This window comes from Merops nubicus, unplaced genomic scaffold (assembly GCF_000691845.1).
Source record: "Merops nubicus isolate BGI_N331 unplaced genomic scaffold, ASM69184v1 scaffold23260, whole genome shotgun sequence".
Classification (NCBI taxonomy): domain Eukaryota; kingdom Metazoa; phylum Chordata; class Aves; order Coraciiformes; family Meropidae; genus Merops; species Merops nubicus.
This window is the reverse complement of record NW_008581174.1, coordinates 48114-65553: the sequence shown is the minus strand read 5'-3', so window position 1 is coordinate 65553 and position 17440 is coordinate 48114. Positions and strand designations below refer to the sequence as shown.

General features: G+C 39.6%; 1 protein-coding gene across 1 annotated transcript in view; it reads left to right on the top strand.

Moving 5' to 3' along the window:
• Positions 1-13190, top strand: part of DCLRE1A (DNA cross-link repair 1A) — a 17235-nt gene extending 4045 nt beyond the window's left edge. Inside the window, exons 3-9 of the mRNA XM_008949112.1 lie at positions 1488-1621; positions 2027-2145; positions 3838-3981; positions 4910-5055; positions 6103-6257; positions 12165-12306; positions 12927-13190. Coding sequence (XP_008947360.1) covers positions 1488-1621; positions 2027-2145; positions 3838-3981; positions 4910-5055; positions 6103-6257; positions 12165-12306; positions 12927-13093 — 1007 coding nt within the window. The 3' untranslated portion in view covers positions 13094-13190. The remainder of the gene's footprint in view (positions 1-1487; positions 1622-2026; positions 2146-3837; positions 3982-4909; positions 5056-6102; positions 6258-12164; positions 12307-12926) is intronic.
• The last annotated feature ends 4250 nt before the right edge of the window (positions 13191-17440 follow it).

Here is a 17440-nt window from a genome sequence, read left to right as displayed (position 1 = left end):
CCCTACACTAAGTTAAAAGAATTGAGTTTAACTTTGTATTTGAAATTCAACAGTATTAGAAATGTCCTTTGCTACAGCTGTGAAAACGAAATGAAAGCCAGGCAGAAGAGTTTAGTTACGGAAAGAGCCAAGAATTTCTTAGAAGATCCTCAGGCAATACATAAATTACAGGATGGTGGATCAGTGCCTTGAAAAGCATCAGATCCTCACAGTTCCATTTACCTCTAAAGGACTGTCTTATTCGTAGGGAAGTATTTGAGGAAGCCAGATAGAAATGTATTAGTGCTCCTAAGAGCCAAGCTGCTGCCTGAAGACCAAGCTGTAAGTCTTCGTGGGGCTACACCACTATCGTGTGTTCCATGGGCAGACAGAATTTTGCAAGCGTCATAAATTTGAATAGCAGACTCCTATGCCTACAATGCAACTTTAAAGTGTATTTTTTGGCACATTGGCATCTATATTATCTTTGTTCTTAATTTTGTTGCTATATTAGAAGTACATTTGACTGTATTTTCTGTATTGCTAATGATATGTATTTATCCCTGTGGTCTAGCATAATTCAGCCTCCTGGAAGTTTTGAGTCTGGTACCTCTCAAGCACTTGGGGGTTTTTTGGTTTGTGATTTTTAATTAGCAGACTGATGTGGGTTTTTTTTAGTTGCAAATACTTGAAGTTCTAGCCTCAAGTAAGTAGAACTCTCTTTAGTTTTAGAAGATCTGGAAAATGTGTTTAATGCAAAATGAGAAATATTTGAGTGCCACTAGGTGGATTAATTCTATGCACTGTTTGGTGGATTTAAGAAACTATAACCCAACGTAAAGGACAATTTGTCTGTATGTTTGCATTTAAAAAAGAATGACATTTGCAGAAAAAAGGGCTGTCTTCTCTCCATCTGTCTTTATGCAAGATCTTTGTACAAACAGCCACTCACTGAAAGCATCTGGTTGTGAATTGGTTGCTTCATCTCGGCAGGGGCATTCAAATACTCCAGGTTGCTTGCTTGATAATTACATGGTAGCATGTTTTAAAGAGGAATATTAAATGTAGAATAATAGAGAAATTGTGGTTTGATTGCAAAATGCTTTTTCTTAAGCTGTGGTTATCTGCCTTATTTTATGTTAAGATATTGGTATTAGATTTTAATCTACATGAACTTTCAAAAATACCAGCTGAATGACGTTAAATATGGTTTATTTGCTTAATCAGTAGCCATCTGTGTAGGATGGCAGCTGAACAAAAGATATTTTGAAGGCCTGTAAAAGTATTTGTGTGTGAACATTTTGTTAAGTTTTTATTTTAATAAATGAAAATTTGTCTCGTGCACAAACCATGCTCATCCTTAAATGGCCTCATCAACTGTATGCACTGTAACTGTATTACCTTTTAGTTTGGAAAAAAAGAAAAGAGAACAAAAGGAAAATTTAATTAGAAACTGGTTCTGAACTATGCATCTTTACTGACTGTCTTCCCTTCCCTTTTTGCTGTAGGAACTGGTTTTACAGTTGATGCATTCCAGTATGGAGAAATTGAAGGCTGCACAGCCTATTTCCTTACTCATTTTCACTCAGATCACTATTGTGGGCTAACAAAAAACTTCATGTTTCCCATCTACTGTAATAAGGTAAGGTTTTCCAAGATTATAGCAGCATGTGGGTTTGGTAACATCTAGTCATCACTTATATACTGGTGATAAGATCCAGGGCCTGTCACTTGGCAACTTCTTCAGTTGTTTAAAGAAGGCATTACCCACCTCCTCTTCTTGACTTGGCAGTCTGTTTCCCCCCTCCCCCATTCCAACCCACACCTCTTGACAGACTTATAAATGTTTGTTCTAAGAAAACTTTTTTTCAGTTTGCTTTGGAGAGGTGGAATGCTACTGAAGGGCTTGATTGTACCCAGGATCTCATAGTTTCTCATGGTTCTCTCTAAGCCAGACAGTCTGACTTTGAGAGCCTTTGCTTCTAAAATAAACAAAGGCTTTTTAGATTTTGGTCCTATTCCATATGAAATCCTTTCCCTGCTACAGATAACTGGCAATCTGGTGAAGAGCAAGCTTCGAGTCAGAGAGCAATATGTCCACGTGCTGCCCATGGACACAGAATGCACCGTCAACGGGATCAAAGTGCTGCTGCTCGATGCCAATCAGTATGTGTCATTGCATTCCTTGTGGAGTACTTGTATGTGTAGAATACTAAAGAAAAATAGCTGTACAGTTACAGTTTGTTTCCATGATTTTTTCAGTTTCAGGATCTGAAAAAATAAGGGTGAAAATACTTCATATTCCTGATTTGGCTTAGTAACGTGCGTTTTCCCTTCAGAAGTCAATTAGGGATGTAGGACCCTAAATTTCTTGCAGGTAGTTTTTGAAATATGTGAGTGACCTTTGAAAACGAAACTTAGGCTTTTTTGATAATTTTAGTTTAACATTACTTTGTTTGCTTGTAATGAGTACATAGTGTTAACCACACATAGTTCCATCGTTTTTAAACTCGTTAAGTGGTTGAATGATTTTTCTACTGGACTGGACACTTCTTTTTTTGGTGTTTAGTTAGGAACACCCTAGGTTTGATTATCAGATATGTTAGTTTTCTGTAGCTTCAACTGAAGATAGTGAGATCTTCAGCTAAATTAAAATGTGGTACTTTGGATCTCAGGAGAGACAAAACCTAGAAAATGGAACTTTAAAGAAAAGCCTGTTGAAATCTGAAGCAAGACGTCTGCTGGATTTGATGGTAAAGGGTGAGATTTTTGTCCAAGGTGACACTGGCACTGTGTAGTAATGCTGGAGATGAAGTTCAGTAGCACCTGAATTCAGTGCTGTGCCCTCACTGTTCTGCCTCTTGGTACCTTGTTTGGCTATGAGCTAGAGAAGTCCTCTCCCTGAAGTTTATATTGAAATGCAGTTCTGTGTCACAGCTGGTTTGAATATTACTTATCATAGGATTTGTTTATAGTTGGAGAGAAAAGATTCCATGAAGTCCTTTGAGAACCCTTTCTGGGAATGAAGGAAGTCTCGTTGCTTATGTAATATGGACACGTCTCATTTTTCCTGTTTGTCTCTCTGATCCCCTGCTTCAATTTAAAAGGCATATAAACCTTAGGTACAAAGTTCAGCTTCTTGGAGAATTCACTAGTTCTGTCATTTTAGCTCTGATTCATGCCAGTTCTTCCTTTTTTGAGATTTCATTTACCCTTTACAGATGATTCATGTCCAAAATAGTCCCACTCTCGCTTTCCAGTCTGACCTCTTGCTCTTCAGACAGCTTTGGCGAGGAGCTGCAGAAGGTGCAATGGATTTGCTGTGGGCACTAAGAGAATTGTATTTATAACCAGAGAATTCTGGATGGAAGATAACGTTTAAAATCTGCAAATAGCATTTAAAAGGAAATGCTTCAGTAAGTCCTGCAGGAACAAAGATGCATCTGCAATAATACAGTCCTGATTGTCCTGAATAAGAATGCCGCTTCTCTTTGGTGTGCTGTTTCCAGTTTGAATCAAGTAATAGAACCTCGGAGATTGCAACTGTGGCAGCATCTTTGCCTACCTAGAAGACAGAGCATCCCAAAAGGGCAGTTAATGCTTAATTACTTTACTGTTGATATGGGTCTTTTCTTCCCTTCATCTTATGCTCAGAGCTCTCAGAGCTCAAGTCTAGCTTGTTTATGGCCATAAGATTAGCTTCAGAATTCCTTCAGAAATGAGGAATTTCTAACTCAATTAGGGTGCACAGTCGCTGTGATTTAAAATGCTGTTCTGCACACATTCTGTATATATGGTAGGCTGGTTTATCAGTGTAGAGCACTAACGTGATTTGTGTGGGGCTTTTCCTGGTTGCAGCTGTCCAGGGGCAGCAATGCTCCTGTTCCGTCTGCCGAGCGGAGCTGTCGTTCTGCACACGGGGGACTTCAGGGCAGACCCTTCCATGGAGCGCCACCCCGCTCTGCTGGCTCAGCAAGTCCACACCCTGTACCTGGACACCACGTAAGCTGGGCTTCCTTTGTTTTTTATTTTATTTTTCAATAAAACCCTCTTTTCAATTTAGTAAGACTTTATATGAACCAAATAAATCTAAGAATAAATAGTGTTACTGTTTTAACACTTGCTAGCTCTGTTTAGTGTTGAATAAAATTGGGTGTTTATTAGAAGTCCCTGTCTGTCCAGCTTGTCCATCTGTCACACTGTCACCTAAGAGATTAAAAGTGGGTAGTGGAGAGATGCTAAAGTAATTGCTGATCTGGCCTTGTTATGTATATGTGGCATTAGATTCTGGGTGTCAAAATTCATACATTGAGTGTTCAGCTCTGAAAAAAGAGGTTCATGGAACACTGGTTTTATCTGGATTCAGCTCTATTATGTAAAGGGGGAGGGGTATTCAAAGAGTGGCAGAATACCAAATAGTTAAATTGGTTGTCTGGATTTTCATTAGACCTCTCTCTGGCTCAAGTATATAAAATTGTTTTTCTGTGTATGATGACTAATGCTCAGCTGCAGGCTTTTATTTCTGTTCCATATGTTTCTGTGAATGAATAATGCCTTAAGTTATGGTTTCAGTGCATGATAAAAAATAGACATAAGGATGTAATTAGTGAGTGATACAAATATCTAGCTTGAAAGAGCACTTGGTATTTATAGAGAAAAAAAAAAATGCATATTTGAGTGTTAGTGTCAGACAAGTGGAGAGTTACAGAGAAAAGACCAATATGCTCAATATAGATTTTATTGCAGCAATTTTATCTGAGGACCTCGGTGTTTCTAAGACACAGATTGCAAATAGGCTGAAATATATAGAAGGATAACATCTTTTCATTACTTTGTGGTTGTATGCATGCAGTTTTGAGGGCCTTTTTGGTAAATTCAGGTATCTTCTACCTTGTGTAACGAAGTGGTATGTCTTGTTTCCATGCCCCAGATACTGTAGTCCTGAGTACACTTTTCCTTCCCAACAAGAGGTTATCCAGTTTGCTGTCAATACTGCTTTTGAGACGGTCACTTTAAACCCACGTACTCTAATTGTCTGTGGCACCTATTCCATTGGAAAAGAGAAAGTTTTTTTAGGTATGTAAAAGAAAGGTAGTGGGGCAAACTAAATTACTGTTTGAGTCGGTGTCAAAAGATCTTTATATCTTAAATTAAAAGGGTTGCTTAGTCAGGTGTTATCTAAAGAAATGAAGTATATCTAATAATCTTACTGCTAGTTTTTTAGTTTTCTAATCAATAAGTTTCAACCTTCTGAAAGAAATATTTTTCTGCCATGTTTACAACCTTCCAAATATGCAGAAGGCCAATTTGGATATTAAATGAATTAACCTATTTAATTGATTGTGGTGAGAAAATCACTAATCGCAATTGGGGAAAAAAAAAAACATAAATTAGGTCTTTATGACATTTCTGGTATTAATTTCATGTCATCAAGAAACAGCAAAAGGAACTAGTTATTCTTAAACTTCTATTTTGCTAACGTTTTTCTTTCTTGGTTTATATTACGTGTTTTCCTAAATATTTATAGTAATCAGTTGCAAGGAAACAGTTTTTCCCACAGCATTCCCCAAACCAAAACATCTCTTCTGGTCTAGTGAAAATCTGATGTGCTATATGTCCCTCAGTTACAGCATTAAGAACCAACGTGAGTGTACAAATGTATACTCTAGAGCAGGCAGCTGTGCACTGTTTGTGCTCCTGAGTATATTTAAAATCATCAGTACAAGGCTTCACTCTCACTGAAATTTAGTCTGTCTTTAACGTGGACTGTTTATGTTTTCACATATTCCCCAAACTATGCATGTTTTTGGCATCTTTGAAATAAATACCAGTTCACATTGGTAACATTCTACTAAAGAAATATGACTTAGAAGTTATCAAAGTACTTCCGTTCTCTTCCCAGTTGTCATACACATTTTTGCTGCTAAAATTATAGGAGCTGGAGTTTTGTAACACCTGTTACAGGTTTCTCTTCTTAGTTTTAGAATACGAAACGCTGTAGCCTGTTGAATGTGGATTATTTAAAATAGTAAAAATGATTCAGTGCAATAATCAGGAATATCTCCAAAACAAACCAATTCTTACAATTTTCTTTATCTGATTTCTTCTCAACTAATCCTAAAGCAATTGCTGAAGTTCTGGGCTCAAAAGCAAGTATGTCCCGTGATAAGTACAAAACACTGCAGTGCTTGGAGTCAGCAGCTGTTAATTCCCTCATCAGTGTGGACTGGCAGGGTACTTTGCTTCACGTTCTTCCCATGATGCAAATTAATTTTAAGGTAAGTTCAGAAGATGGACTCTGTTGATTACCCTGCTGGCTGGTCTTGATGTTGGCCCCTCCAAAGCGGGTGTTGTGTTTCGTGCTTTTTATCCTATTGTCAGATTGTATTTATTCAGTCAAGTTTTGACATGTAGCAATGCATTGAAAATGAAATGCAATTAAAGATTAATATCTGTCTCCAAACGTGATGCACAGAAAGTGTAATTTCACTTCAGTGCAGTGCTTCTACAAGATCAGGTGAGGTTTGTTCAAAGGCTTGCTCTTTGCAGGCCTTTTTGAAGTCAATTTATGTAATGACTGCAGGATCTGTCCTATTAGCAAGTAATATATTGTGACAGGGAGTCCCTGTTTTTCAGCCTGTCTTTTACCTGGTATGATGGAGGAAAAGACTAAAAGGATTTTCTGCCTGTGTGAGCCTTTCTGTTTGGAGGCAGCCTGTGAACATGGCCAACTTCCAGTCTGGCATGTGATAAAAAAAGGAATAGGGTTCTCCATGTTCCTCTCAGCTCAGTTTCCATGTATTTATAATCATATAATATAATAGTATTCTCTCTCCTTCTGTGCTGAAGATTTACATGGGGATGTGGACACTTGAAAGTCAGTGAAAACTCACACATAAATACAGCAAGTGATTTGAAGGACACCTTGTAGATGCATATACTTTTGCTTTTCTGCACACAGTCTTACCTCATATTTGTTGCTAAAGCAAGTTAAACCAGTGTAAAACATTAATTTATCCAAGTTGCCCTCAGATGCACATTTCAGTTGAGATTTGAGACCGTGGGGTTTTGTTGTTGAGTTTTTATGGGAATTCATTAATTAGAAAAGGTGACTAATTCCCAGAGGAAAGGAAGTTTTTCTAAGTAGGCTACAAAATACAAAATGGCATTAAGGCAAAGCAGTGAGGTCTAGTTTAAAGGTAGGCTGGAAGAAAGAGAAAAACAGTGATCATTTACACCTCATGGGCTTGGATTCTTTTTCCTTCTTTGCTTCATCCCTGCTGTGCCATCTCAGGCATATCCTTCAGAGCAAGAAGATATTTAGCTGCAGGACCAGTCAAGGTCAGAGTTGACCTAAAAAGGAGAAAAAGAGGCAATATGATTTGGATGAGAGCTGCAGGAGATGGAACTTAATATCTTAATGTTTTAACGTTGTTCTGTAATCTTTTCCATGGTGGGGCAGAAGATGAGTAATGGAAATGTGTATGGGTTTATTTTTAATGTGTTGTGTTGTCTTAAACAGTAATATATTGTAGTTCCTTCTGCATTTTTTTGGGTTATGTTTTTCTGCTGTTATGCATCCCAGTGTATATGGAGTACTCGGCTAGCTGGACTTATTCAGGCAGAGGATGTGATTATTCTGCAAGGAAGTCTAAACAGCCTTACTCCTCAGAGAGAGGCAAGTAGCATCATGTGCAGGGTCTCATCTCTGAGAACAGGGGGTTCCAGACAGATACACAACGTGCCAGAAGTGGTGGCAGGAGAGAATAAAGGCACAGGGACCTGGTGGACAAGAGTCGTGCTGTAACAGCCGTGGCCCTCTGCACTGGGGCTTTGACTTCACACGTGAAGTTGTTGGACATGCTCTCACACTGTCATTAGTAAGGTTGTGTTCCTGTAAGCTGGGTGTGCTGGGTAGACTTCCAGAGTGCTAAACATCTGATGATGCCAGGATCTAGATGAATGCCTGGGTGGAATGTAGTATCAGTAAGATGTGGAGAATGTTAAATGCTTAAAGATGAGTTAATATCACCATTTGTATTACTTCTGCTCCAGCAGCATTAGTAAATACAATCTCAGAAAAGATTTTTAAGAATAAATTACCTGGTCATTTGTAATCTCATCCTAGTTAAAGGATGATGAGTGATAGCATCTTGGATTTGCAGGCCAGGTAAATGCCAATGTCATCATCTCCCGTTGCACGTTTTTGTCCTGTGCTGGATTATACAGGTTTTGTGCTCAATTACTGGGTTATTACTGGGAAAGCCAGAATTTTTTTCATGATCGTCATCACTAAATGCCAATGTCTTGGCTGTCATCTGGATCTCTTCTCCTTCATCTGTTTTATTTGATCCCTAGCCCTACCCCAAACCACAATCCTGCTTCTTAATCTGGGCTAATTTCCTGCTTGTGTAGTTTCAGCTGCGAACCTACAAATCCATGAAATCCTTGTGGGATTATTCTCAGTCAAAAGCTTAGAATCAGTCTTTATTTAGTAAATGGAGTACATCTGTGAACTTGTACATCAGTTGCCTTTTTGGCAGAATGCAAATAGTCAAACTCTGATGCTGTATTAAAGTATATCCTAGAAGCCCCAGTTTTATACCCCCTTTTTTTCCCTGTTACGCTTTTTACTAATGGGAGAAAACCCAAACCTGTCTGTCCACCAGGCCTGATAGTTCAAAGAATTGTATGATTCTTCTCCCTTTTATTGTTGAAAAACTTCTCTGGTCTGCTTCTGGATAAAGAACAACAAACTAAGGCTGCATAAAATATATGTACTTGCCCTAGCTGAAGCCTAGTCTGCAGTAGCTGTTGATAAAGCTGTGCCTGCCCAAGGAAAGGTTCTGAGTTTCCAAAGCTGGCAGCTCCCAGGGCTAAATCTGGATGCTCACAGCTTTTCTTTCCACCCTGAACAGAAAGGAAATGATTTATTATTTTGAGGTGCTCCTGCATCTACTTCCTTGTTCACTGGCTTTCTGCTGCGACCTGGAGCTTTTTTTTTTTTTTTTTTTTCCCTGATCCTTGAGTCTTCAGATTGCTGAAAATTAATTTTTTTTTTTTAAAATAAAATTGTTTTTTTGAAGGCATATTCAGGAATTTTAGAAGCATTTTTGTAGTCTTTTCTGTGACTATTTTTTTTCCTTTTGGTGGCATCGTCCACCTGTTTCATTCCAAGTTTGAGGCTATCTGAAATCCAATTTTCTCCCTGTTGATTTTCAGGAGTAATATCAAACATGTTTTTTTCATTTTGGAGTCAGCTGTTCTATTAGTTGGGACCAACTAGCTTAGCTATTCATGTATGATTTATAAACACTGTATTAATTCAGCAGGGAGAGTCATTCACCTTAAAGCCACAGGCACTTCAGAAAAGTACAGAAACCTCTCTGTGTCTTTCCCCTAGTTACCAGAGTTTAAAGGCACATACATATTGTTACCTTCTGCCTAGAACTGAAGCAAACAAAATGAACAGTGACTATATTTGTTATAAACCCACTATGAAAAACAGGTGGATCAGTTTTTTATTGCTGCACCAGCGTCACTGTCTCAAAAACCTGTTGAAGAAACAAGTTCAGCTTTGAGATGAAAATGTCTCTTTTCTGCTTTATAAATTCACATTGATATCCTCAATCTGTAGTTAGCACAGAAGCAGTCCTGTTTGTAACACTGAATACCTGGCCAGATATCACTAGGCTTGATGTGTTTTATCCAGGCATTATGACTTCCCCTCCTTGGAAAGAACCAGTACTTGCAATGAGTGTTTGGCCAAGATGTGTGAAGTTGGAAGGATAAAACTGCACAGAACAAGGCACAGGGGAGCAGAGGCAGCAGAAATATAGTGGCAAAGGAAAAATACAAAAGGCAAACTTTTTTGTGGCATTGTGTTACTGTTGGATTGGGTAGGGTTCTTTTCATTCATTTGTTTTCTTCCTAAGCTCTGGCTTTCTTGAGGAGTTTATTTATTAGGAGTTGATATCAAACTTTATTCCAGTACTGCTTTGGTCAGAAGTGAGGTGGCATGATGTAGATTCATATTCTGGATATTCTTAATGGGATAATATTTGCATAAATTAAAGAAATTAAAATATATTTCTGATTTTTATAAGTGTAGTATTTTATCTAAATATTCATAAAAATGTGGATTGCTGCAATATTGCAAGTGGATTTGATAAATGAAAAGGAAAGATTTAAAAAAAATAAATCAAAGAGATGTGGTATTACATTGTTGTGTGCAACAGTTGGTTTTAGTCCAGTAAAATACAGGGGTTGCTGTATGTACTGATGAATAGCTGTGCTTCAATAAGTCAAATGAGTTTAAGTGGTGTTAGGGCTGACTGTAAATTGAGTATTTAATCATGTTTGAGTCTCCTACCTTATGGAATCTGTTGGCGTGCACTGCTGACTTCAGCGACGCTGTAGATAACAGGCTGCCATGGTGATTGAAGGAGGTTGATTTAGCAATGAAACATATTTTCCAGTTTAAAAGGATGAAGATTTAGAACAGCATTGGCTAAAGCAATAAAAGAAGAAATTGGAATGTCAATTTAAAATAGACTGGTTATGAATAAACACTGTAGTACTTTGTTTTGTGGAAAGAGGCCATCTTTTCTAAAATGCATGTGTGGTTCTTTTGAAAAAAAAAAAAAAAAAAATTTTTTTTCTAGCAGTCAAAACATTGAGCCTTCTGCCACTTCAATATGCAGTGGAAGATTTCCAGAGAACTGTGGACTTTGGGTCTGGGCACCTCTTTGATGTTGCTTGGCTCAGTAATGTCTTGTTCTAGCATCAAGGTGAAATTTTCAAAAGTGCCTATGATGGAAAAGCATAAATAATTTTTATGAGATTTAAATTGCATCCTTAATAGGAATGTTGTACACTTGATTTATAACAAAATTTGAAAGCAGATTAGCATTGGTTAATGTAAGAAATAATCATTGCATTTGAAGTACCGTATTTAGATTTCATTAGAGCAAGGGGAGCAAATATGTGAATTATTACTTTAATCTTACCACAATGAAGTGAAATCAGACTGTTGCAGTTACACCTTTAATGTAGTGAGGTCTGGAGGTTTGCAGCACGTTAGGAGTCATGGCAGGTAGCCATAGTTCCTGTTGCTGAATGGAGCACGTGGTGTGGTCGGGTTTTCTTGTTCTCTTGTGTGCCTGGCTTGATGGATTCAGTACGTTCTTGCTGGACACTACTGAAGGTGCTGTTGAACGTGGCAGGGTCAAGGGCAGCTTCCTCCTTCCCTGCTTAGCAATTGCCAAGTGCCTGACAGGTTAGTTATGTCCTATCAGTCTATCCACCTTTCCCCACCTCCTTTTAATCAGCCTTTATTCTGTGTTCGTCTTCCTGCTGCTGATACTAAGTTTATCATTTTGAGTTCTATCATCTTGTAGGGCTTTTAGATGGAGAATGTGCCTTTAAGTTTTTATACAAGACACATGAAATTGATTTTCTGTTTTCGGTTTGAAATTATACTGACTTCACTTTATCCAGGAATAGGATTGCACATTCCTTATACTTCCCTGTTGCCCTCCTCCCAGTTTAGCTTAAACCATGCTGAAGGACAGCTTAGCTAACTGGGAACCTCTTTCAAGTTCTTTTTTTTTCAGAGTGAAGAGATGAGAGGTGGTTTCCTTCCTCTCATGAATGGAGATGTGGCAAAACACGGTTCAGTGCTCAGAGCAATACTCAACTCATGCACTGGCTTGCTGCGATATTTTGGGCAGCTTGCTTAATTAACCCTCAGTGTTTCTGGGCATGAGCAGATGTCAGGATCTCAGTGGCACTTTGAATTAACCAGGTCATTTTGCACTGAAGCAGGCTTTCACCATCACCACTCTGCTTCAGGAGTGCTGACCTCTAGCCGAGAGGGGGAGATAAGTGACTTGGGGAGCAAGATCTCTAAGATGGTGTGATTATGCTTTATGTGCTTGGGTCTGCAATGCATAGCTATTAACATGTACTCCTTCAGATGAGCCTCAAGGTTAAGGTACAAGGTGCTCTGCAAATACAAATACCATTAATAATTTCAAGGGAGATGGTATTTAAAATTTTAAAAATAATAACAAAACATGAATGTAAAATTCATTCTAATTTAAGTCTTTCCATGGTGAAGTCTCCAACTTCTAGACTAATGAGCTATTTAATGGGATTAAGTATATGCTATATTATTTTCACAGAGCTTGCAAGATCACTTGAATAAATTTTCTGAGAATTTTGATCAAGTTGTGGCTTTCAAACCTACTGGATGGACCTACTCTGATTCATGCCTTTCTCTGGTGGATATCAAACCTCAGACAAGAGGAAAGATCACCATATATGGTATAAGAGTGGTAAAGATTTGGTGCATTTAATTTTGTGTGGCTGCTTTTAATATTTTTATTCTGGAAACACCTCCTGTTCTTTGTAACCAATGCTTTTTCTGTTAACTCACTGAGAAACTGCACAGATGGTCTCTCCAGGAGAGATCTGTGAACTGTCTAATCAGGAACACCACAAATTCAGATCTCTTATGTACGTTTTGCTCCTGTCCTCCTCGTAGAAATAAAGGCCTTTATTTAATATAGGTGGAGACTTCAGGGCTGAAGTCTTGGCCTGACTGATGCTGGTGGAAGATTTCTTTCCATACCTCACTCATTTGTAAGAGTCTGTGGATCTTCCTCAGTTCTCACTGGTGGGTGGAATTGAGTCTCTTAATGTTCATTTAACCAAATGCTTGGTGTCACTTAGTTTGCACCCATTGATGACTCAGTAACTTAATGCACAGTCATTTTTCCAGGAGGAAAATCAGGGTTTTCCTTTTCCCTTTGGTATAAAGTTTAGATCTCAAATATGAGTGGAATAAAATATTATCTGAAGTATTCCTTAGCCAGAAGGCTATGAAAAGCATTTTGGCAGGAAGCTAAGCAGACTGACAGTTGCTGCGCCCGGTTTCGTTGCAGGGATTCCTTACAGCGAGCACAGCAGCTACCTGGAGCTGAAGCGTTTTGTTCAGTGGCTGAAGCCACAGAAAATCATCCCTACCGTAAACGTCGGAGACTGGCGGGCCAGGAGCTCCATGGAGAGGCATTTTAGAGACTGGATGACTGAGGGCAGTGGGCATAAATAAACCTATGGAAGAATATATATTTCAAAGGAGGTAGGCTGGAATGGGAATTGTGAGTTCCTGTGAGTTTGGGTGTTTTTAACTCCTTTTTCTACAGAGCTTTCTTCAGGCAGGACTGAGCTGCCATTCTTCTCAGAAAGCTGAATTCGGAAAAAAAAAAAAGGGCATCTTGCTTCCTCATGTACCTACTACTTGTTTTTCCCACAACTTAATAACTTTTTGCAAATGTATATTTCACGTTATTTTTATCTTCTGCCTTTTCCCCTTAATCTTCTTGATTTTCCTCAGATTGTGGAGATGCCCAGATGTACAGTGCTGGGGAAGAAACTGCCTTCCAGGTTAATCATTTCTGAAAAGAAGTTACTGTAATAAATGAGATGATGTTGAGCTTATGCCACATGCCATCAGATCAGGCTTCAGAGAAGCTCCTTTCGTGAGGCAGAAATGACTGTTGTGATTTAAATCTTGTAAACGAAATTTCCCTTGAGAGAGGACTGGCTCAGGCTGTTTGCAGGCTTTGCTTCGGGGGGTGATTTTTATAACAGACATTGTTACCTGCATTCCGCTCTAGATTTTTAATATTTCATTTTTTAAAAAAAAAATAAAGAACCTATAAAGAACCTGCATGAGGCCTGTGTGCTCTTTCTAAGCAGAATGCATTTCATAATGCAGTGGGTAAGAAGTGTTTGCTGAGAAGCCTGCCTGTAATACCTGTGGTGAGTGTCCTGGGCTGCTGGTTGTGTGAGGTCGCTCCTGCGTCCCGGTGGCGCAAATTCTCGGCACACGGTCGTAGCACAGAAGTACTACACTCTCCATGGAGTCCCCTACAGTGCATTTGGGCTGCAGGGTTCTATGTACAGGTTTGTTACTTGAATTCTGGAAGAATGAGGAAGGTAAATATTAGTATTGGCAGCAGAAAGGTAAGTTTCATTTGGCATTTTTTTCCCCTGAATGCCACCAGACTATCAGTGCTGCTTGTCCTGTGTCTGCTTGGTGTGATGCTGGACTACGTGGTTGCATGCAGGCACACTGATATCATTTTAAGCACTAAACCAAAAACTCTTCCAAACTCCAGCACTTAAAAAAGTTGTATCATGGGTGAAGAATCATCTCCCAGCCCCCCAAGAGTAGCTAATTTGAAAATTTCCTCAGTGCCACTTTTTATTGAGAAAACATCTCTTTAATGATCATTGTAAGTAAAGCCAGATCCCTGTCTTTAAATTATGAGCTCTGTAATGTGAAGTCACTTTGCTTTATTTCTGTCTTCCAAGAGAAGTAACTGTAAAACTCTGAAGAAAAAAGTTCTTGTACTGATTTACAGTTTTCAGTACACTCACTGAAATATGACATTGTTTTTATTTTACCTAATAGATCGTGAGAGCTCTCCTTGTTGTGAGAGCTGTTAACTGTCTTGGATTGGTGTGGTCATTTCTAGGATTCCACTCTTTGCTGGAGTAGGTGTGTGAAAAATTATCTTTCACAGCCCTTGCAAAAACAGTTTCTGCCCTGCTACCCAGAATGAAGGGTTGGTTGTTTTGTTTTGTTTTGTTTTTGTTTTTTTTCCCCCTTGCTTTTAAAAGTAAATTTATTTCTGGAACTAACTTCAATAGCGATGCATCTTGGAAGGCACTGACACTGGCACCTGCTGGACTGACCCAGTTAATACTGCCCTGATTTGGAACAGATGGTGACTGGCTCACTTCAGTCAGCAAAGCAGAGTGGATTTTGTGCTGCATTCCCTTTTTTTTTTGTCTCTGTGTGCTGTGGTCTGTTTCCAATTGCCTGCCCTGCTGTAGGTGTTCCTGTGTCAGCCCGCTGGTTGCTTTCATTCCTCCCTCTTCGTGGCTGGTATTTGCACTTACACCAGCTGTATTTTTGTGGGTATACTTGAATTCTGTAGCATTTCCTCCACCTTCATGTTAGATCTCCACATTACCCAGTTACTTGACCTCCTTCGTATGGAAATAAGTCTTTTCAGAATCCAAACTCGGGAGTAAATTACTGGTTTGTTCTTACTGTAAAGGAAGAAGATTAATAACAGGATTTGATTGCTTAGATTGCCAAGGTGGACGTAGAATCAGATGTGGAAAACCATTTAGTTAAAGAAGAACTTTGTGGGAAGATTTCTAGCAGGACCTTTTCTTTTCTCTAGGTTGCTCTGGGATGGATATCTGATCATAGCAGCCTGAGTCTGTTGGGGACCACAGGTCTGTGATGAACCCGAGTTCAGCATCACTGTGTAGGTCTGACAATTAGGACTTAGGAAGTGGCTCCACTTTTCAAAACAAAGCAGTGAATGGTGGGGTTTTTTTGTTTGTTTTTGCATTATAGATGGGTGAGCAGAAGCATTCATTGTTTTGGTTTAGAGTGGTGGTTCTGACCACAGCAAATCTATCACTTTTTCAGAGTCAATAGTTGAGGATTTTTGGTCTCTATGTTAAAGATGACTAGACCAGAGTCCCCTGGACAGTGGGGTGGATGAATCAGTCTGTGTCTTTAACCTTCACATCAAATGAGTGTCATGTGTTGGTATAAATTCAGATTTTGCTCAAGCAGGATGGGCCTGTGAACATCCTGGAGGCTCTTGCAGTTTGCCTGGTGCTGACAGACTCGGGGCAGAAGGCAAAGGGAATGAGAGGGGCAGCTGCAACACTCGCTTGATCAGCGCCCAGAATGGTTTTCAAAGCCAGCCACTCTAAAGGATCACTTTGTATTTCCCATCAGGACTCCTGCTCTGATTACATATCACCCCAATAGGCAGATAAATGAGCTAAAAGCAGCACAGTTTGAGAAGGGTAGAGGGAGGGGAGAGGAAGGGAGCAGCTCCCCCACTGTGCTGACTCAGGCAACGGGGTTTGGGCTGGCTGTCATAAAAATGAGAGCAGCTGCCTCACCATGGCCCATGGTGGCCACTGAGGAGGCTTCTGGGAAGGTGAATCTGAAGACACTGCAAAATAAAAGCACATGGACAGTTAAAGGGAACTTCAAGGTGCCAGGTATCTTTTTAAACTTTGACTTGAAAACGATCAATAGCAACTTGGAGTGGAAAAAGGAACAGAGATGTCATTGGTTTCTCCTATCTGATCCAACCTGTCTACTCATATGTGCTTAGTAAAGGCTATTAAGTTGCTGTTTAAGTTTGTTTTTTTGAGATAGTGTGACTTCAGATACATCTTTCAGGCAATTTGGGACTGATTTTTATGGAGACTGTTTTGAATTTGAAGAATTCTTAGGGGTATTAGAAGTCTCCTTAGAGGGGAGGCTTATTACCATATCAGGCCAGAGGTGCAGTTATGGCCTTGATGTGCTTTCTGTGTCTGCTGAATATTATTTTGTGAGTGTTCTTTGGTGGGGGACAAAAAGCAGGTGAGTTCGAGAACAAGAGAATGCAGCCTGAACTTTTACATCCCCCCTTCATTACAGAAAACCAGCTGCTTCTTGTTTGGAATCAAAACAAATAAAAGCATCTTTTTTGAGGGTGGGGCATAGGCTGCTCTGTGTCTTTAGGATTTGTAGTGAAACGATGCAATTTGAAATTGTATTTGATGCCTGCCATTCTGACTCTACCGTGTTCACAGAACACCTGGTAAAACCCACAGCGTCTAGGGGGAAATATGATGGGGATGGATGAAATTCACAAGAATCATTGAAAGTTTGTCAGTACAATATTAGAAATCAGAGCTCTTGCGCTTAAACTCAATTATAAATGTGCATTTGGGGTGCTGAGTTTAATGCTTTTGCATAGAAAAGCTAGAGGGAGCTTGGAGCCCTCTAACAGAAATGAAGGGACAAGCTGGGCTGCCGCTGTTTGCAGAGAAGGGGAACGGGACACCCCACTGTCTGAGGGCAGGAGGGTCAGTGGAGAAGCTGGAGCCTGCAAGGCAGAGCCCTGCACTGCCCACATGCCTCCTCTCCTTCCCCTCTCTGCTCTGAACCTTTACCCACTGCTGTACAATGGCACCTTGTTATCGAATCTCCAGCAAATACTTTGGCAGGGAAGAGTCTTTTCCACTCTGTCACATCTGAGCTGGTATCTCGGAGCAGATAGTGACTTGTTTGTGCCAGTTTCCAATAAGTACTTACATAAAACAAACGGTTTTTAAAAGCCCTAAGCTTTCCCATTTCACATTTGAATTTAATTTTATTCACCTTTCCTTCTGTACGTTGCATTGGTTGTTGCGGAAGGAAGAGGGAAAAAACTCTCCTTCTTGGGAAGAAAAGATACCAACAGAGCAGCCGAGGAAAAGGTGACACAAGGACACGGATGTGAACAAGGGTGGTGACTTTGAAGCTGAGTTCAGCCAGATCAGGGTTGGCTGCGAGGTTCTGCATGTACAAACCCCCACTGCC